At 40.6% G+C, this 22,164-nt stretch overlaps 1 protein-coding gene across 1 annotated transcript in view; it reads left to right on the top strand.

Annotated features, from left to right (window-relative positions):
• Positions 1-16,936: 16,936 nt before the first annotated feature.
• The window catches only part of Tll1 (tolloid like 1), a 174,534-nt gene continuing 169,306 nt past the window's right edge, over positions 16,937-22,164 (top strand). The window contains 1 exon segment of the mRNA XM_038327756.1: positions 16,937-17,105. Coding sequence (XP_038183684.1) covers positions 16,937-17,105 — 169 coding nt within the window.

Genomic DNA, 22,164 nt, shown 5'->3' on the forward strand with positions numbered 1-22,164 from the left:
GAAAGGATTAAGATCAACAATTAATAAATAGGACTTCATGAAACTGGAAAGCTTCTGTAAGGTAAAGACACAATCAATATGACAAAACAGAAGCCTACAGAATGGGAAAATATTTTTATCAAGTCCCCAGATATATACCGCAAATATATAAAGAACTCAAGAAACTAGATTTAAAAAAAAAAACAACAAAGTAGACCCAAACAAAAATCTCATTATAGAATGAAGTACAGCTCTAAACAGAGAATTCTCTACAGAGGTATCTCAAGTGGCTGAGAAACACTTAAAAGAAATGTTCAATATCTTTAGTTACCAGGGATGGAGAAATCAAAATGACTCTGAGATTTCATCTTACATGTGTCAGAAAGATTAAGATCAGTAACAGAATTGACAGCTCATGCTGGCAAGGATGTGGAGCAAGGGGAACACTCCTCCATTGTTGGCAGGAGTACAAATGTGTACATAGTGATTTACTTTGGAAATCAATACGGTAGTTTCTTAGAAAATTGGAAATCAATTTACTTCAAGACCAGCTATACCACTCTTAGGTAAAGGATGCTCCATCCTACCACAAGGACACTTGAACAACTATGTCTATTGTGGCTTTATTCATAATAACCAGAAACTTGAAACAATCTAGATGTCCCTCCGCTGAAGAATGGGAAAATAAATATGGTACATATCACTTTATCATTATTATGATACTTTAAAATTTAAACATTTTATATTTTTTTATTTTATGTCATCACGTCTTGAAACCTGTTTTGCAATACAAACTTTTCTCAGCACGGTTTTCTCCTTTTGGAACAGCCACATTTACAGTGCTCAACAGGTATATTTTGCTGTTGCCTGCCATGTTGGGCAGCAGAGTTCTGGAAGATGAAGCTTGAGAAAGCATTTCCCCATTGCTGCGGTGGATTCTCCTGATATTAATGACTTCTACATCCATGTTTAAGGATGCTGTGGAAACTAGGACTTCCAGATCTGTGCCTGGGAGCTCAGGCATGTGCACTTGTATTCAAGGTTTACAGCAATAGCATCCAATTCTACCTTAATTATATCAGTTTTGGTACTTTTGGGGTCAGTTTTGTTGTGGTTCACTTTCTGGATTTGAATCAAGGCTACTGTAGTCCCCACAATGGGTTTCTAAGGACCTAGTCTCAACAAGCTTCTTTCTGCTTAAAGTAGAAGACTTTTGTTTCCTGCAATAGAAATCCAAATGTCTGCAACATCACCATAAGGCTTCCCCTTCCTATAGAAATGGAACCCAGAGTTGAAATGAGCTCATGATAACAATGAAATTCATAAAAAGTTAATTAAGTAGGAAAATAGTTTAGCTAGTCTAATAATAAATTAGAAATTCCTGGATAGAATAGGGCAAAAGTAATCATATGAAAAATTCTATGTGCAAATAAATCTTCATAAAACAGAACATGTAGATAAAATAAATAGCATAAAGACTGAATTTCTAAGAAAAATAAATTGATCAAAATGATCAAATTTGATTCAAGATAAGAATAAAATTCAAATATTTATAAAAATAATAAAGCCCCGGAAATCACAGAGTTTCATCTTTGTTGAAGAAAGAAGTTTCAGTGATAGAGAAGTCACTCTCTTCTTTTTGCCCAACTCAGAGGTGTAAGATGGAAAATAATAAGACACTTTTAAACAGGCGAGACTAGAGTTTAAGTTGGCTACACTCCATACTGCTTACCTCAGCAGTTAGTGCTCTTAACTCTCTGAAACACTCACAGAGGTAGTAGAAAACCCTCGTGATTTCAAGTGTTACAACCTATTATGAAAACATTTGGAAAGGGCTGGACATTTTGCTTTGCTTGTCACAGTTTGGGTAAGTGACAGGGCAAAGCAGCAAATGGTTTTGGATTTGTAGTGCTTGGCAGGTAGATAGAAGGAAGTCGTTTTTTGCTGGCATTGTCGGGCTGCATTTATCTTTCCATGCAAGCAACTGAAAAAGTAAGTTACTCAAGAAAGGAGATAGCATGTTATGCATGTGATTTATAAAGTATATACTAACATTTATTAACTATTCTTTGATTGTGAAGGAATCACATACAACTTTTACCAGTATTGGATTAATAAGGAGGTGAATAGCATAAAAGAGAAATAGAAAATATTGAACTGTGTTTAGATTCATACCAGTCCCTCTTCCTTCTTCTCTTCTTTCTTACTTTTCTTTTTCCCTACCCTAAGAGATGATGATACATACCTACATATGTGATTTGCTTCACCATCTAAGCTCTATCTCTCTGGACATCCCTTCACAGATGGCCATTGGTATGTCTCCTACGTGATTTTAAATATAGTCTAGTTGACAACAATGATGGACCATCACACTAGTTTGATGAGTGAGTGTTTAATGAATAAGCTACTGATATAATTTACTACTCATTTTGTCATGACGTAGTCATTTTTTGACTTCTAGGTTAGCCAATTATCTAATGGATGACTATTTCTAAATTATAAAAGCTCATGTTTTCTCAGATTACAGCCCATACTCTTTTATATATAATAAATGCAATTGCATGCATATATGATATATATGTATATATATTTTAAATTAGCTTACAAGCATTAGGTTTCATTGTAACATTTTTTTGTTGTTGTGTTTTGCTTTTTCAAAACAGGGTTTCTCTGTGTAACAGCCCCAGGTGTCTTGAACATTAGCTCTTCTAGACCAGGCTGGCCTCGAACTCGCACAGATCAGTCTACTTCTGCCTCCTGACTGCTGGGATTAGAGGCATGTGCCACCCCTGCTGGCTCATAGTGACATTTTTAAACATGATTGCTTCTACGGATTCCAGATCCATCCTCCCTCAGCCCTTTGCCCCTCCTTGTATCCTACTACTCAGAGCAGCCCTTCTCCATGTGTTATTTACTCTCTTCTCCTTCCTCAGCGTAGCCAACTGCTCGTGTTCTATTTATTAGATCATGATCTATTTCCACTCATGCGCGCGCACGCTCACACACACACACACACACACACACACACACACACGTTGAAACTTAGGATCTGTGTATGAGAAAGAACATGTGCTATTTGTTTTTCTGAGTGTGGGTTATTTTACCTAGTTACAATAATTTCCAGATCCATCTATTTTTCCTTCAGTTTTCATAATTTCATTTATTCTTATGGCCAAAGTGCTGTGAGAATTAAGTTGGAAATGATATGATTGAATTGGCTTCAACAAGTTGTTTTACTTTGTGAGTCAGGTTCTTCAGAGAGCAATAAAACAACAAACAGCCATCAAGTGCCACAGAGCAATTGACTAGTATTAAAACTGTTAAGAATTTCTCTTTGAGTAATCAGAGAAGTTCAAAGTGAGCAAGCCAGATGGCATGAAGTGATGGCTCTTAGTAGACTTGGCTAGAGGGGACATGGATGCTGTTCCTCTTTATCTGAAGGCAGCGCCTTCATCTTTCCTCTTTCCATGTGTGTGATGCAAAGCTAAGCAATGTTGTATAGCAGGTTTTTTATTTTGGGCCGCCAACCAGCTACCAAATCACAACATGGAGACTTATTATTAGTTTCTAATGCTCAGCCTTAGCTTAGCTCTTATTTTAATGTTTCTATTTATTCACATTTTGCCTTGGGCCCTTTCTAACCATTCTTTGTTTCTGTATATCTTGCTTTCACTGCTTTTGGTGTCTGTCAGTCTGGCAGCTGCCTGGCTTCCAGCTCCAGGCCTGTCCTGCTCTTTTCCCCTCGTCCACTTCACCTTTTTCTCTCTAGAACCTATATTTTTTTTCTTCTACTTATTCTCTCTGCCCACATGTCCCTCCCCTGATAGCTATTGGCTGTTCAGCTTTTTATTAGACCAATCAGGTGTCTTAGGCAGGCAAGGTGAAACAAATGTAACACATCTTTACATAGTTAAACAAATACAGCACAAAAAATGTAGCATATCTTTACATCATTAACAGAGAGAGCAGAAGCCAATGTAACACACAGTTAAAGTAATATTCCCCAGCATAAAAAATACAAGATATCTTTGCTTAGTTAATACTCCACAACAGTGTTGCGTCTCAGGACAGACTGTGCTGAGCCTCAGGTGCTTAAGAAGATTTATTTATTATGAAGAACTTTTGAGAAGTGAAAACTCAGTCACCAATCCAAATTGTGACCTTAAAATATGGAAAAAACAAAGAGCATGAATATAGTTGAGATACCTTCAGCTATCTGCAAGTCTTGCAGAATTACAAGGGATTAAGTAGGTGTAAATATTCCTAGACATAAGGGAATAGGATGCCTCTCTTTGATCATCTTAATTGTTGTGGTCCTGCTGATTTATGTTAACCAAGTAACATGAAAATTCAAACAATAAATTTAAATATTAACATGAATTTCTTCATTCTGTCTAGTGTATTTAGTTTAAATGTATCAATTAATCACTTACAATTACTTTTCAAAATTTCCAGTAACAAAGTAAATGTACAGACCTTTATTTACCAATATGATGGAGGTTAAGATTGTTTCACTTTCCAAATTTCTGCTCAGTTAAAAAATTAAACCCCTTAGGAAACTGTATCCACAACTATAGATGCAAAACTAGCTGGACAAAATTCCTTATTAAACAAAGAAGAAGAACAAAAGGAAGAAAGAGAAGCTGAGGCATGGGAGAACGGGAGGGCAGGAGGGAGAGAGAGGGAAGGATAAGAAAAAGGAGAGAATAAGTGAGTCACAACTTGGATAAATTTAAAATAAACACTGTACTGTATGATTATAGAAAGAAAACTATTTAGTTATTATAAATGTTGAATTTATCCAGTGAACACTTAAAATGCAATAAAATTAGCCTCAAGCTTATTTATAAGAAAAACACACAAAGAGCAATAATTATATACATAAACACATCAAATTTCTCTTAGGGTTATTTAATCACAGTATAGTATATATGTCACACAATGTGAGTATATAATATTGTTGTGCATAGCCATTAGTAGCTATTGTTTCTTAGAAATTGACTCCTGAGCAGAAGTTCTCAAAGCTGTCAAAAGTATGGAATTGAATTCTATTAAATATATTTACTTTGGAAAATATGCTTTTATAATATATATTTTATACATGGGTATATATCATAAATCTTCAAACAAGCATTATTTGATCAAGGAGCAGTATCTCTTCCAAGGGTGAATTTTTTATAAAACTCATTGGGTTGAAATATTATAGCACAAGCATGTTCAGAGTGTTACCATTAAAGTATAGGTAAAATTTATAATTTACATAAAATGGGAAATCTAGGACATTAAAACACCATGAATAAATGTTTAATAATAAAGCTTATTTACAACGAGAATTTTTTCTAGTAAATGTTCTGGCACATACAGTGTATCAACATGCTCATTTATTAACATCAGCATTTTTAAAATACAGCGGATTTTAAAGTAGAGGCAAAGTCTGAGAAAAGTGTGACATTACTATCTTGGTAATTTAATGAAATCATGATGTGATAGTAAATCTTGAGAGAGAGAGAGAGAGAGAGAGAGAGAGAGAGAGAGAGAGAGAGAGAGAGAAAGAGAGAGAGAGAGAATTCCCAGGGAAAGAGATGAGAGATGATTGCTGTTCTCACTGCATTTCCTACCACAGTCTCTGCTGAGGTCTGAGATGACCCAACTCCTGCATCAGTTCCCTCGTTTCCTGAAGTGAAAGTTCATGCCAGCAAATGTCTCCAGTATCTTATATAACCCTCAGGTATGTCCTCATCACATTTAATGATACCTGTTGTCCATTCTGTTAGGACACACATAATCAGAGTGAGCATTCATCTTTCTTGTCATATATTTATGGTTACATATTTATATATATATTTATGTATGTATATGTGCACATGCATGTACATAATTTGCTGAATATGTGGGAAGGGGTTGGTTGAACTTAACTGAAATTTATAGTTGCTACAAGTAAGTTTTTCCTAATGAGTAGGGACAGCCCAGCTACTCTGAGCTTTGGAGTTTAAAATTATGATATTTTCATTTGCCCTTTTCATTTCTCTTTATGCATTTGTGCTTTAAATGGAAGCATATTTACTTCATTAGTATTTTAATTTCAGAGAACCATATGTTTTACACAATTCATCAAGCTCTATAGTATAATTCAAACATTCTATAATTTGAGTATAACTTATAAAATGTTCATCAGCTGACTACTTTTTCATATTTGTGTATGTGGAGGACATACCTTTGTTTTCATCGTAAGTGATTTCATATTGTCATTTAGATTCCCACCATTGTTCCTTTCATGATTTATTCTTCAGTCACAGAAGGTACACTAATGAGTAATGGAATTTCTACAAAACATATTAAAATATTTATTTCATCACATACTGGAATCAAGAAAAAGTAAATAAAGGTATTCTGAGGGTAGCTGATATTTTTTTTCCTGTTTATTCCGTAGTTCCTATAGGAACTTAAACTGGGTAAAGAAATTTATGTTGGTTGACCACTGGTTCTCACTAGAAGCTGCAGGTTGTTTAAAAAAGAAAAGGAAAAGAAAAAAGAAAACCCTGACAAGCCAACAAGGACAAAGCTGCTGTCGTTTCTCTGCACAAAGCATACTCTGTGTATCTGGGGAATGCTTCAGAGAGTGGGCCAACTAGAAAGCCACAACTGTAACTCAGCAACACAGTAGTGCCACTTAGTGCCTGACTCTTGCGCTGTTTTTGTGTTTGAAATTAAGTTTCAGGGCAGATGAGACAGGGGAACTTCAGCATGGTATGTCTGGAGACAAACAGACAGATACACAGAGAGACGAGAGAGAGAGAGAGAGAGAGAGAGAGAGAGAGAGAGAGAGAGAGAGAGAGAGAGAGAGAGAGAGAGAGAGAGAGAGAGTTTTTCAGGGAGTTGCTGTTTGTAAAGACTTTAGAGAGAAAGAGAAGCAGGCTCTGAGGAAGTCTAATCTCCTGAGCAGAGATTTCCTTACACTTGATGCTAAGTGCTTCCATTTTGATCATGTTGTCTTTATTTTCAGGAGGGTTAGACGCAGTTGATGAACATCACAATCAACCCTGTAGGAGTTCAATGCATGCAAAATCCATATGGAAGAGTTTTTCCATTTGACTAGAAAATTCGATAGTAATCTACTCTCCTCAACAGCATCTGTGTTCTCTCTGTGTGTGTTAGTATTTTTTTTTTCATCTTACTCCTTGAATTCCATCTTCAAGCTATTTCTAAAGGTGTTCCAGTGTTCAAAGTCCAAAGTGGAATTTACAAAGTTATTCCTTGCTTGTACTAAGTAGATGATTAAGAAAACAAACTAATTCTGAGAACACCAAAAAATCCCTCTCATGAAATTATACCAGTGTGCCCATAGTGAACCTTCTGGAGAATTTCAAAAGTTTTTAAATCCTCTTGTGAATTTACCTTGAAATGAGTAACAACATCGTGATAAAATTAACCTCATGGAAAAATACATTTACAAAAATTGAGAAGACCTTAGATTGCCTTTGATAAAAATTCACAAGTCACAGGGAATCTTATACATGCAAACATTAGGCATCATAGGGCCCATGTTAGTTGATATTTGAAAGAAACTACAACTAGTTTCACTATAAGTTCTATCTAGATAGATTAAATTTATCTTCATATTAGTTACCTTGAGGTTCTTTATTTGGAAAAATTTACATATCCGAAACATTCAAGTGTGAAACCAAAGCAATATCTTGATTTAAGAATGAGGCAATGCACAGGTTAAGGAAACCACAATTTAAAACTGATCCACTGAGCTTTGGGACAGTTAAAATCAATAATTGGCATGATTGGCACGTATGTTCTCTATTTCACGCATAACTTTTTGTTTCATGCCCATTTAATTTTTCCTTTAAGGTATGTCCTGAGAACTGAGGCATCTATGCATAAGGGCATGGGAATAACAATGACTAATAAACTCTCCCTGTACATACTGAATTAATTGCACTACTAATTGCTTTCCTGTTTTACTAGTAATTAAGAGCACACAGTTTCAGTTTCTCTGCATGTGGTCTAACCATTTTCAGAGAAAGCCATAAACCTTGCATTAACGTTAAAGCCAAATGCATGACAATTCCCATTCCCCATAGCAATTGTTGCTACAAACGAAGAAAGTGTTTCAGTTTTCAAAGGGAGATGTACTTACAAATTGTTCTAGTAACAGGATTGAATTCCTTTTAATCTAAAAGTTGAAAAATGAGAGAGTAGACTTTTTAAAATCCTTCTGAAGATTGAAGATGAGAGAGAGCTGAGAGAGAGAGAGAGAGAGAGAGAGAGAGAGAGAGAGAGAGAGAGAGAGAGAGAGAGAGAGAAGGGGGAGAGGGAGAGGGAGAGAGAGAGAGAGGGAGAGGGATGGGGGTCGCAACTCTCTGCCATTGTTCCCACCAGCATTTTAACCATAAGACAATGGGCTTAGCGCCCCAAACGATGGCACTTCGTAGGAGTATTAGTGATTAGAAAGAACTAGTTATAACTTTTTACTGAATATATGCAAAGTAAACTAGAAAACTATGAAAACTGTCCAGAAATATCAGCATTTTCTCCCTAGCAGAAAAATTCAAACCACCACGCCCATCTGAAATAGCAAGATAATTGAGGATCAAAACCTTGGCTGAGTAATTAGCTCTTGACAGCTTTGCTCTCTTGTGCTTGCTGGTGAAGCAGTCTGGGTAGGTGACTGGAGCTCTATCTACTGCCTCTGGAGACAGAACTACTGTGACGTCAGTGGATTGCTCTCCCAATGTGCTCCGCGCGGTTTACAAGGCTTTGTTTCCATCTTGGATTGTCAAACAGAGTAAATCTGAATGAAACCTTTTTGAATGGCGAGGGAGAAATAAAGCGTGAAAAAAATCATCCCCTCTGCGCTGAGGATGCTCTATCGTCTCTGGGTTTCAGAGCTAGTGTTGCTTGAGAATAAACACGATTTATCCATTCTAGGGACCTGAAATGAATGTCAAAGTGCTCTGAAGATGAAAAGCAATAGTTCTATAAGCAAACACACTTTAGACATTCTGTATTGGCTTGGTTTTATAGTGCAAAATTGGCGTGTTATTGGTTGGAAAAGCCACCCCCCCCCTATGAGTTACAGTGCCTGAAGATGAAGGCCAAGGTCATTATTTATTGCCACCTAAAAGCCTAGAGCAGTTTACAAAATAAATCTGGCTGGGACCCAGAACTAAGCCAGGAACATAATGGAGAGTTGAGAAATACAGAAACGAGTGCCCAAGTGCAGCTGTGCATAATGAATAGAGTTAAATCAGTTATAAAATAACACAGTGGTTTTACAATGCATCATAAAAAACGAAGTCACAAATTGTAAATACATAGCAAACAATTATGCAACGGCTTATTCAGGAGGCTAGTAAACAATGCTAGTTTCTAAACGAGCCTTCCTTTCAAGACACTTGTATTTATTTACTAACTATTGCAAGTTGTTTGATTTGAGAAATCCAAGCTGTCAGAGATTTGCTTTGGAAAAGTAAATCAATAAAATAACCATAGAATTACTATTATTTGGACATTCGTTATCTCTGAGCAGGAAATAGACAGGGGGATTGTATTCTGAAATGAATGAATGAATCTATTATGCCTTTAAGCATTCTTAGATTTCAACCTTCACTTAGTATTCCTTTTTATCTGAAAAATAAAAACTTGCTTTTGACAATTGGTTCATAAGTGCTGATTAGAAATTTGCCTTTGGAGTCTGTATTGATTATTGGTGCCCTTGTGAAGAGGCATCATTTGCGAATAGGAAAATAAATGATAACCTCATAGCCGCTGTGCTCTGACGTGCTGACTCTGCATGGAGTGACTTGACTGCTTACTTCATTTGCATTTCCCAGTGGCCATGTGTTACTATTGATCTTAAATGTCTTATAAAGGTCTATTGCTAAATTTGCCCAATAAGGCGCTGGTGGGAGATGCTGAAACATAGGGGGTATTTGTACACTGGTGGCATGCCCTTGAAAAAGAGAGGAATGCTGGGATCTTCAGCTCTCTCTGTCTCGATTCCTCAGCTTTTGGCTGAGTAAATTCCCTTGTTTTGTGTCATATGCCATCACCATTAGCTTCAAAATAACAAGCCTAACCAATCAAAGACTGAAATTTCCAAAGCTGTGAGCCCAAGCAACTTTTTTATCTTTACTATTTTACTGTCTCATGTAATTTTAAAAGAGTGATGGAAATCTGATTAACTCATGATTGAGCATTTTTATTTTAATGGTGGTAGGAATGAAATAAGAAAAATAAGTGTTAAACATCCAGCAAGGTAATAAGGGCTTAAGCAAGCTTTCTAATTCCAGACTATATTTTAATCTAAATATGCAGATTTTTATGTTAAAATCTAGCTATATCCTGGTTTCTGAGGCCTCCAGGTACATTTTTTTTATGTTTATCAGTGAAAACAAATTTGATTTTTATCTAGTATGTGCAGAATATCTTGTGGAACTGTCACCTGAAATGATGTGACTCCTATTCTTTATGAGACAAATATAAGGATTTAAATATAAGGCAGAATAGAGGAATTTCCATCTAAAAAAATATATGGCACGAGGCAATATGCCATATTGAGGTTTAAAGGAAACATGAGCCTCAGTGTTGGCCAATGGCTGTTGACATTGCCAGACATATTCTTCAGCCATCAGTGTTTATAACAGAAATTCAGAGCCCAATATATGGCAACTGGAGGAGCCAGCAGAAGGTTAGTGCTTATAGGTGGAAGGAATATGTTCAACAATTGCTTGTTCCTCTAATGATTATTCTCCATCTTCAAAATAAGACCATAAAAATTTTGGCAAATGATTGACATATAACTGGTCCAATGCAATTTGTGCCTTTTGGTCTCTTAAAAGGATGAAACAATTTTATTGAATTCTTATTGCATTGGAGCTATGTATAAAGTATTGGGAAGTTCACTGTCTGTATTTTATTTGTTGAAATAAACAAAATGAAACAGAGTCAGAAGCACAAGTCATACTAGTCTCCCACAGTAAGGTAGCGAGAAAGGGCAAAACCACAAACTCCCAAGGAATGTCTAAAAAGACCTCTCAGCTTAAAGGTCTTTGTTAAAACCAGTATTAAAAATAGATGCATATAATAAAAACAAATTACCCAATAAAAAAAGGGGCACAGATTTAAACATAATTCTCAATAGAGAAACCTCAAATTGCTTGGTAAAACGAATGCAATCAGGAAAATGTAAGTCAAAAATTACCTTGAAATTTCATCAATTTCATCTTATACCCATCAGAACGGCAAATATTAATAACATCAGTGACAGCTCTTGTTGGTGATGATGTGGAACAGTCCTTCATTGCTGGTCGCAGGGAAAACTTGTATAGGTACTATGGAAATTAATGTGGTCCCTCAGGAAGATGGAAACAGGGATCTACCTCAGCTCTGCCTATATCACTCTTGAGCATATACCAAAAGGATTCTTCATCCTACTGGAGACACTTGCTTGAATGCGTTCATGGAGTATTTACCCAAACAGAAGAATGGATAAAGAAAATGTGGTACATTTATACAATGGCGTACTCAGTCATTAAAAACTAAAAACATAAAATTCACAGGTAAATCAATGGAACTAGAAAAAAATTCCAAATCCAAAAAGACAAATGTAGTATGACACACAGATATACCTTCAAGAAAAACACTGAACACACAAAATGAAAACAAATACTTTTTTGAAGTAATGGTTTACAGGTTTTTTTTTTTAGGAAAGAATTAGGAAAGAAAATGTTACATTCCATGGAGGTTCAAAGAATTTTCTTCTCATAGAAAGGTACTTGACCGAAGTATATACAGTTTCATCCAGAAGAACTATTAACACAAAAACATTATTTTTCTTAAATTTGAAGTAACATAAAATTGCCAATATTGGCTGTGTTTGATCCACAGCCATGACAGCTTCCTAGTAATCTGTCTTTATGGGAACTCCCTAGTTTAATGGGTTTTAATTCAGAGGAGAGAGTGGGAAGGAAGCTCACATTTCATTCCATAATAAGGGTTGAAAAAAATTGTCCATCAAGTTTCCTAGACATCATGCATTTTGCAGGAATTATATGTTCCATTTCCTTATTTTTTTTTCTTTTTTTTTTTGGTTTTTCTTTTTTTTTAATTTTTTTTTCTCATGGTTTATTTTTTTATATTTAAAAATTTCCATCTCCTTCCCTCCTCCTCCCCCCTCCCTCCCCTCCTCCTCCCCCTTCCCTCCCCTCCTCCTCCCCCTTCCCTCCCCTCCCCTCCACCCCTACCTCCCCTCCCTCCCTCTCAAGGCCAAGGAGCCCTCAGGGTTCCCTACTCTATGCTAAGACCAAGGTCCTCCCAACTCCCCCCAGGTCCAGGAAGGTGATCGACCAAGCTGAGAAGGCTCCCACAGAGCCCGTCCATGCAGAAGAATCAGAACCCAGCGCCATTGTCCTTTGCTTCTCAGTCAGCCCCCGCTGTTGGCCACATTCAGAGAGATGGGTTTGGTCGCATGATCCATCAGTCCCATTCCAACTGGAGTTGGTGATCTCCCATTAGTTCTGTCCCACCGTCTCCATGAGTGAACGCACCCCTCACATTCCTGACTTTCTCCCTCATGTTCTCGCTCCTTCTGCTCCTCATCAGGACCTTGGGAGCTCAGTCCAGTGCTCCAATATGGGGCTCAGTCATTTTCCCCATCTATCGCCAGATGGAGGTTCCCTCACGGTCCTGACTTTCTTTCTCATGTTCTCTCTCCTTCTGCTCCTCATCAGGACCTTGGGAGCTCAGTCCGGTGCTCCAATGTGGGGCTCTGTCATTTTCTTCATCTATCGTCAGGTGGAGGTTCTATGGTGATATGCAAGAAATTCATCAGTATGGCTATAGGAACTGGCCTTTTCAGGCTCCCTCTCCTCAGCTGCCCAAGGAACTAACTGGGGGCGTCTCCCTGGAAACCTGGGAACCCCTCTAGGGTCAAGTCTCTTGACAACCCTCAGGTGGCTCCTTAAATTAAGATATATGCTTCCCTGCTCCCATATCCACCCTTCCTATACCCCAGGGTTTCTCTGCAGCTTTTTTAGAGCCTGTCCTGGACCTAGCACTTGTAGACCAGGCTGGCCTCGAACTCACAGAGATCCGCCTGCCTCTGCCTCCCGAGTGCTGGGATTAAAGGTGTGTGCCACCACCACCCAGCTCCATTTCCTTATTTTAAATGAGATGATTATTTTGTGGGTTACTTTTTATAAGACACATGATGGCAATGTAGTCACATGTTACTTAATATCATAAATAGTCACATTTAGCTTTTGACTGACTAGGTTATAAAACAAACACAACTAGTTGTCATTCTCTATATACTGGTTTTAGTTTTAACTACTAAAATAGCAAAACAAATATGACAGTTTGCTATGGAGTTTGCCTCTTTTTTTTGGGGGGGGGGTCACTTTTACTATTGCAAGGGGCTAGGTATTGTTGCATGTACCACGGTGGTAGTCAAGGGCACTCAACAAGCTTTCCTGAAAAATCGATTTCTCCTTTTCATCTTCCTGAAGAGACTGAATTCAGATATTTCACAATCCATAGATTGAGTTTCTCAGATTCAGCTCCTCAATCACAGTCCTATTCTTTTAAATTGATCGCTTTACATGATAGGGACAAAAATCTGCTTTCATCCATTTAAATAAACAATGTTTAGACCTAGTTGATTTGTTACAAATAGAGCTAAGTCAAAGATTTAAAACCTCAAAACTGAGCAGATGATCCGGTTGATAGAAGTATTTCCCATGGAAGTCTGACGGCCTGAGTTCAATCCTCCAAACCCACATAAAAAGCTGGATGCTGACACACATCTGTAACTCAGCCTTCCTGGAGCACATCTGTAATTCAGCCTTCCTGGAGCAAGGTAGGAGGCAGAGACCTGGGAATTTGCAGAACCTTGCGGGGCAGCTGAAGCAGCAGCTCAGGAGATTGAGGCGACTCTGTCTACTTAGTGGACAGCCAGAACCTGAAAGGCAAGAAAGGACTCCTGAGAGTTGTCCACACACACACACACACACACACACACACACACACACACACACGGACACACACTCCTGAAAGTTATCCTCTTACCTATCTACACACACACAATAAACAAACAAACAAACAAATAAATAAAAAATTAAAATCAAAGCTCATTAGGATACGAGGCACCCAAGGATACTGTGTCACATCAAATACTCCCTGAAACCATTTTAGCCATAAATATACATTTCTATACTAAGATCTGATGCTCTAATATGCTAACTACCAATTCTCTGGACTATAAGTACATTATATTTTTATTTATTATGTTATTTCAGTTTTTTGAAGCAGGGTCTCTTATGTTGCAGGCTGGCCTTAAATGCCTTATGCCATTAAGGATGACCTTGAACTCCTGGTCCTCCACTAGGTTTACATTTGTTTTCTGGGATAATGAGGATCTGGCCCAGGGGGTTGTGCATGCTAAGCAAGCACTCTACCACCTGACTTACAGCCTTAGTCCAAATGTATAAAGATTTTAAACGGGACAGTGACAGATCTGTGCGGAAGATGTAACAGACATCACTGTCTATTAATAAAAAGGCAGATGCCCTCATATGGTACCATTTTCTCTCCCAATAAATGACGAAACATGCTTATTCTTGCCAAGGATGTGCACTCTAGGTACAGACTCTGAGAAACCAGTATGTGACAAATACTTCTAGGCATTTCATGTGTCCAGGGTAGGAAATTCGGACACAGCCAGCAGTTCAAAAGCAAGGGTTTTCTAAAAAAGTTTTGCATTTCTGGTTCTAAGATGGGATATATAGGATGCCCTTTTTCTTTAGCCCTGCAGGAGCAACACCGGCATTAATTATACACACAGCTTTTCTGGTTGGGTTAAAAGATATTGAGCATGACTCAGCAAGAAATCTCAAAAGCAGTGTGTTCACCTCTGTAATCAAACTTTTTTTAAAACCTGCAGTCTGCTCCCTATGACGGGGTTAGTCGATGTTTAAGAAAAGAGGCCACCACTGTAGTGATCTTTGAGAAACTCCGGGTTTCCCAACAGGAAGCCTTCACTTTCCTAAGCTCCGGGTCCCCCATCTTTTTACTTCAAGTGGGAAGTCTTCAAGATTATCTGCTTGCTCTTGTGCAGTGAGCCTAAAATTCACCACATCTCCAAACCAAAGCCTGTCTCTCCCTTTCCTAAGGGGCGTGTTGTGTTGTGTTGTGTTGTGTGTTGTGTTGTGTGTGTGTGTTGTGTGTGGAGTGGGGGGCTCCTGGAGCCTTACAATGGCAACTTGGAACAGGAGCAGATTCCTCAAATAAAGATACAAAGGCCACGGAAGACTGTAAGTCCCAGCTAAAAGGACAGTAAAGGTTCTTGTTATAAAAGGAAAGCTCCACTTGCCAGGCCCCCGGAAGCTTGGGGGTGGGGGGAAGTCGTCTCACCTATTTTGGAAACTACTTACAGATGTGGGGAAACCTCGGAATTGCTCACACCAGGGGTTTTTGCAGAGATTTCCTCTGCCTCCCCCCCCCTTCCCCAATTTCCCACAACCTGTGTTTGTCTTGAGTCTGCTAGGCTGATGGCTGACGTGTAGTTTACCTCTGCGATACTGCTGCCGGCTCTTGCCCTGTTCTGAGGAGGAAGTCAAACAAGTGAAGCCTAAGGGTACTGGGAGGAGCTGGACATGGGCGCCAGAACTGCCAGAAAATTTGCGTGGCGAGTATTACTTCCAACTTCCCTTCCTGCGCCCACGTGAGCCCTCGCACCAGCCCATCAGCTAGGGCTTAGCGTTTCCTGCTGGTGCGATCTGGAACTCGATTTTTTTTTTTTAAATTATTTTTTCCAGTTCTTAGTAAAACTTTGTTGATCAGGAGACTGACTTTAAACAGAACTCTCTTTTCTTACCTAAACAGAGGGGAGTCAGATACTTCTCTTCCACTCTTGTAGGAAGGTTACTGAGCAGCAAGGCAAAGAAACACACACTGCCTATTTATCTGGGGGTGGGGTGGGGGCAGGATGGGGAGATTTGTAGCTGAGTTGTCACGATCCCTCGCACCACCCCCGGTCTGGCGCTGTGCATTGACACGTCTCTCATCTATTAATTGCTGTTCATGGAGGGCAGATGAGAAATACTTTAGTTTTTATCTTAGTAAAATAGAAATGGAAATGTCAGCGCGCTCGTGTCTGTTTGTTTGTATAAGGCTATCAAACGAAGTCAGAGAGGAGGCTGTGGCCCGGATCCTGACCCTGATTGTATGAATAAGTAAGCAGGATGCGAGTGATTGGGTTAGATGCTGCGAAGATTTTTTTTTTCAAGTTAGGAAGAGAGTAAAAAGACAGCTTGGAGAGGGGAAAGAGGCACTTCACGTCCTCACACCCCTCTACTCTCCCGCAGCCAGGAGCTTCCCTGGCTTCTGCAGGCTTTTAAGGTCTGGTGGCGTAGAAATGCCTGCCCCCCACCCCCTTCCTCGGTCTCCCCTTTCAGTTCAGAAGTGCTGATGTGCAGACCGGATTCATCTTCTCCGAGCGGCGGCGGCGGCGGCGGCGGCGGGCGCAGGCGGCTGCAGCTCGCGCTCGGCCACGGGGTCCTGACAGCGGCGGGGGCGCGGCGCGGGAGCCCGAGCTCGGGTGGCAACTGAGCCCTCGGTGCGCCTATCGCCGCGGCCGCAATCGCGGGAAGTTCGGCCGCTGGAAGGACGACCTGGACCGAGCCGGCTTGGCTGCGGCTGCCCGGGGCCGAGCTCCTCACCTGCCCACCGCCCACACGCGGGCCCCCAGCCAAGTCCCCCAGCTCCTGGGGGAGCCAGGCAGTCCTTGCTCTCTCTACCGTCCCGAAGACACCCGCACGTCTCCGGACACCTGAACACTTAGGTTTTTCCGAGGAGCCTCCCAGTGGGGAGAAGAGCACTGTCCCTTGAGCCCCGTAGATCCACGAGGCCCTCCGGGTCTGGTCCCCTCCTTTACCTCAGGGGGAGGAGGATGGGTTTGCAAGTGCTCTCCCCGAGGATGCCCCTGTGGTTAGTGGTCTTGGGTTTTGTTTTTTCCTGGGAACTGTGGGTCTGCACTAGCCTCGATTATGATTACACTTTTGATGGGAACGAAGAGGACAAAACGGAGCCTATAGATTACAAGGACCCATGCAAAGCCGGTAAGTGACTCTCTAAGTTGGGACCGCTGCGCGCCGCTGGGGACCGAGGTGCTGGAATCTCCTACTGGAAGCTGTGGAGAGATCACCTGTTTCCTTCTCTCCCTTCCTAGCCCCTCCGCCGCTCGTCCTCTCTCCCCCTCCCTTTTTCTTCCCCTCCCCACCCTGCGTGCCCCAAGTTCCCCGGAGTTCTGTGCTAGTAGGATCGGATGCCAAGCACTAGTTTAAGGCAAATGTCCCGTCCCGGAGTTTTGGATCCCTCCCCCAACCACTGTGAAATTAAACAAGCCATAAACACAGCTGGCTTCTGTGGGTTTTAAATGCCAACACGCAGCGGGTTCAATGCATCAGGAGGGGACAAGACCTCCCCTGTTCCAGGACGCCGTTCCCCAGCGTCTGTTCAAGACCAAGTGGGCAGAGTTTTCCAAAAGGTGGGTGGGGTTGGCATCGCTACCTCCGGACACCTTCAATCTGTTTTACCGGGAGTTTTAAGTGTGAGCTTCAGGCTACAAGGGTGTTGTGGCAACCTTAGAAGAACTCAATTCTAGATAATGTTTCAGTTTTTGTTTTGGGGGGATTTTTTTTCAATTTTAAAATAAATCTAAAAAATTTATACCAAGTTGCTATTCAAGCTGTGTCTTCCTCCCTGGAAACAGTCTCTGGGCAACAGTGGGACTGGCACTGTCAGAAGCCCAGTGCTCTCCCCGAGGGGTCCCGGAACACCCAGGTCTAGCCCTTCTCTTCTACTTGCCAAGCACCACCATGCATCTTCTGTCCAGTCTGTGGTGCGAGCCCCTCACAAGCGGCTCTTAGGGACCACGTGAGCTCAGGGACCCAGGGCTCTCAACACTTGCTGAAACACCAGTCAGAGTCTGGGGATTCCCTGTCCTAGGTTCTGTTGGATTGTGGCTGAGGCAATCTCAGTTCATCGGGAACTCATGACTAACTTTGAGAAGGTTACTCTAGCAGGCCAAAGTAACAAAGTGTCCTTGGGAAACCGAAGGCAAGGTCTGTTCCAAGTCAAGAGGTGTGGCTTCCAGACGAGGGAGCAGAGAAAGGGTAGTCCAGATAGCAAATAGACCTAAGCGTATCCAGATTCCAAGACTGACTGGCAGGTCTGTGGTTGGATTTTCTACCTTTCCATAGGTAAGCAAACCTTTGTTAAACCTTCTTGAGCCTGAAGGAGACCTGTGTTCAAGAGAAGGAAAACGCTGGAAATTCCCTGTTTGGTTCTTACCTAGGACACATTGGCTCCAGTGTCAGATGCTCTCAAGCTGTCTGATCTCTCACTGTGAGCATTCTATGCAGATTCTAGTTCAAAACTCAGAGTGCTTTCCGGGGACATCTGTCTTGAACTCAGAGTTCTCATTATGTGCTGTGTTAATAAATTAGCTCTCGTCACCGTTAAAACTGTTTCCCCGTGTTTCTGGGACTTGATGGTTTGGTCCAGGAAATTCTACTATAGCAGCAACTACATGCCAATGTAACTTTTGGTAGGCAGAGTGTTTGTAGTGAGGCTACAACTTGGAAAGTGTGCATTTCTTGCTTGTCTTTAGGTATGGGTGAGGCTATAATATCGCTAGAGAATTGTCTATTGTGATGCCCTTTGTGTGAATTAACCAGCTACCAAGGTGAGGTGTCTCTACAGTGTGCTCCAGCTCACCTTAAGCACCGGTGCTTATTTTTCTTTGCAAACAAATACAGAAAAAAAGAGAAAAAGAGACAGCTTGAGTAATACTGATGTCTCATTTCCCCTGCACTACAGCATTATTTTTTAATATGAACTTTGGAATTAAAACAGAAAATAATAACTTAGAATTATTTATTGTTCTTTTTAAAACCCATTTATGACTATGTGTCTGTAGGTGTACGTGTCTGTCTGCATATATGGAGAAGGAAAGATTGGCCAGTGTAGAAGGCAAAGAAGTATAAACAGGTTCTTTTCAAGTGTTCTCTCTCACCATTAACATACGGAGATGAAAGGCTTTAACTGGTTTCTCTACCTGGAGAGTGATAACATTTGTCTCTTTTATGTGTAAGACAAACAAAAGTTAAAGTAACCGTGGAGAGCATGACCACGTGAACATGACCCAAGGAAATTGGGTGAAAAGTACGTTGCTGGAATAAAAAAAAAGAGCTACAGACCCGTTGGGAAAGACAGCCATACAAAGACGAGATGCTCTTTCCAGGTCTAGGACACCTTTGCTCTCCCTGTAGTGGGTCCCAGGGTCTGGTCTGGGATGGAGAACTGGTCCTTTCTGGATGTTGCGAACACACATCCTGATGTTCTGATAGTCCTTGCACTGAGGAGTGAGTTGATAGCAGTGACAAACAGCTTGACGGTTTTTTTGTTTGTTTGTTTGTTTTTTGTTTTTGTTTTTGTTTTTCGAGACAGAGTTTCTCTGTAGCTTTGGAGCCTGTCCTGGAACTAGCTCTTGTAGACCAGGCTGGTCTCGAACTCACAGAGATCCGCCTGCCTCTGCCTCCCGAGTGCTGGGATTAAAGGCGTGCGCCACCGCCGCCCGGCTAGCTTGACGGTTTTGAAACTTTTTTCTTTTCCTCTTCTTTCTTTCTTTCTTTCTTTCTTTCCTTCCTTCCTTCCTTCCTTCCTTCCTTCCTTCCTTCCTTCCCTCCCTCCCTCCCTCCCTCCCTCCCTCCCTCCCTCCCTCCCTCCCTCCCTCCCTCCCTCTTTCTTTCTTTCTTTCTTTCTTTCTTTCTTTCTTTCTTTCTTTCTTTCTTTCTTTCTTTCTTTCTTTCTTTCTTTCTTTCTTTCTTTCTTTCTTTTTTTGAGACAGGATTTCTCTGTGCTGGTTTGGAGCCTGTCCTGGAACTAACTCTTGTAGACCTGACTTCCTGACTTGCTGTAGGAATTTCTACCGCCAATAGCCTTTAAGGTACCCACCCACTTGGGCGTGGCCTCGGATTTCTTTTAAGCGTCGGTCTTCACAGGCTGATCTTGAATTCCCAGAGATCTGCCTGCCTCTGCCTCTGGAGTGCTGGGATTAAAGGCATGCGCCACCACTGCCCCAGTATGGCTTTGAAACTTTTCTGAGTGTGTGGTTCTAGCTGGGGTCACAGCATCCCAGCGTGCTGGCGTTTGTTAATCTTCCCACCACACAGACAAGAAAACAGACTGAATGACATTAAATGCCTTTGTCACCCTGGACCCCCATCCCAACTGAACTTTTACCTTTCTGAGGCTTTCTTTGAAATACAAACCAACAAACAACAAACACAAACCACAGAAATGAGCACAGGCTTTTCTGTAATACTGATTGGTTTAGAGGAAAGTGTTCTCATATCATATGTGGGTGATGTGACCAAGGATTTAATTTCATTTATTTTAAATGTAAGTCCTGGAAATCAAGGTCATAAATAGTTTAAATATTTATCACAAAGATATATTGCCAGATCCACTCTTAGGAGTCTAGTATATTCTTAATACAAGACTTTCATAGTCTCATTCTGTAAAATTATATTTCAAATAAGATAAAAATCATGGTACCCAAGAGAAAAATATTCTCAGTCATAATTTGTTAAAAATCACTCCAATCTTAATAAATTCAAGAAGTTGAATGCAATTGCTTACCTATAAGAGTTCTGATTTTAAGACTGGAAATAATATAGGAGAGACAGGAAGCTTATAGTCATTTGGTTGAATTGATTGAGACGTTTCTGGTATAAATGAAAACATATCAGTTAGTGTACCACAGATGAAGTCTGTCAGGATGGAAGGTGGCTACTTCCTTCTGTGAATGTGTGTGCAGAGAGCTGCAGGTAGAGCAACATGAAGGGATGTCTGATTGATCCCTTCATTGTATCATACAGGTAGGTCACCTGCCATTTTAGTGTGCAGTGAGGTTGTTCCCAGTCTCTGGAGTGTAAAATGTCTTCAAAAACACGGGGAGCCGGTGGGAGCTTGTCTTAAAGCGGAGGATGAGGTGTCTCCATGGCTCCTTTCATAGGGTGACTCCAGTAAGTGTGAACCTGAAACCTGACATCTGTGAAGTGTCTGGGAAAATCCAGTTTACATGGTTATCTGCCAGAGTTGTGCAGAAATGATGTGTGAAATCCGAGACGAATGAAATGATTGGACTAAATCCTCTCCCCACTTCCCTGCCTTTCTCCATCCATCTCTCTAGCCTTCGGTCCTTTGTCTCTGCTTTCCCCTTCTCCTTTTCCTTCTGTTTGTTTCTTTATATTTGAGACAGTGTTAAGGATGTTCACACAAATGCAAATATAGAGATTGACGAAACTGCATTTTAAATGATGAGTACAAACTTAGAAGACTGGCGGATGAAATCCAATGTTTCTCAGTAAGTTCATTCTCCCGTTACACACATGTAAACTTTGTGGGAGTTTTGTACCTTGAAATTCATGAATGGATGGTTCTTTTCCTTAAAGGTCAGTGAAGTCAGAGGTTGTTGAGCTTGCCCTTTGAGAAGCAGCTGCGAGTCCCATCCTGAAGAAATCAGCTTTTGGCATCCCAAAGAATTCTTCCTGCTTTTCCTCATGACCAGGGCCCTAGTTTCCATGTACACTAGATCTTGGGGGAAATTTTTGTAAGTTTATAATTTCTAATTTCTACGCCAATTGTTTTTGTTGTTCTTGATGTTGTATTTTCTGGCTGGACAGGCATCATCTTAGGTACAGCATTTCAGAACTTGCTCAATTCCACATCTACTTTATTCCATCACAACTTGAAATATCCAAACATTTACCCTGAACTTGGCGCCTCTCTAGAGTGCCAGGCTCTCATCTGAAAGCCACTTCCAGGGGCTGCTGCTTTAGCCAGTCTCTTCTGTCTTAGTTTTCATGGCTCAGATCATGAAAATATTTTTTTTTCTCTTTTTTGCCTCTGGTGCCAGCCAACATAGAAATGGCCAAAATAAGGTTTGCAAAACAGCTGGATAAGGCATTATGCTTGTATACTTGAATTCTATTTTTCATTTGCTGTGAGCACTTTTTTGACTCTTGTCCGGAGGGCTAGTGGGTCTTCTGCTTCTCAAGTAGCAGTTACTGGCAGTAAGTACGGGAAAGATACATTATTTTTTCTTGAATG

The sequence above is a fragment of the Arvicola amphibius genome, chromosome 4 (genome assembly GCF_903992535.2).
Source record: "Arvicola amphibius chromosome 4, mArvAmp1.2, whole genome shotgun sequence".
NCBI classification, from domain to species: Eukaryota; Metazoa; Chordata; class Mammalia; order Rodentia; family Cricetidae; genus Arvicola; species Arvicola amphibius.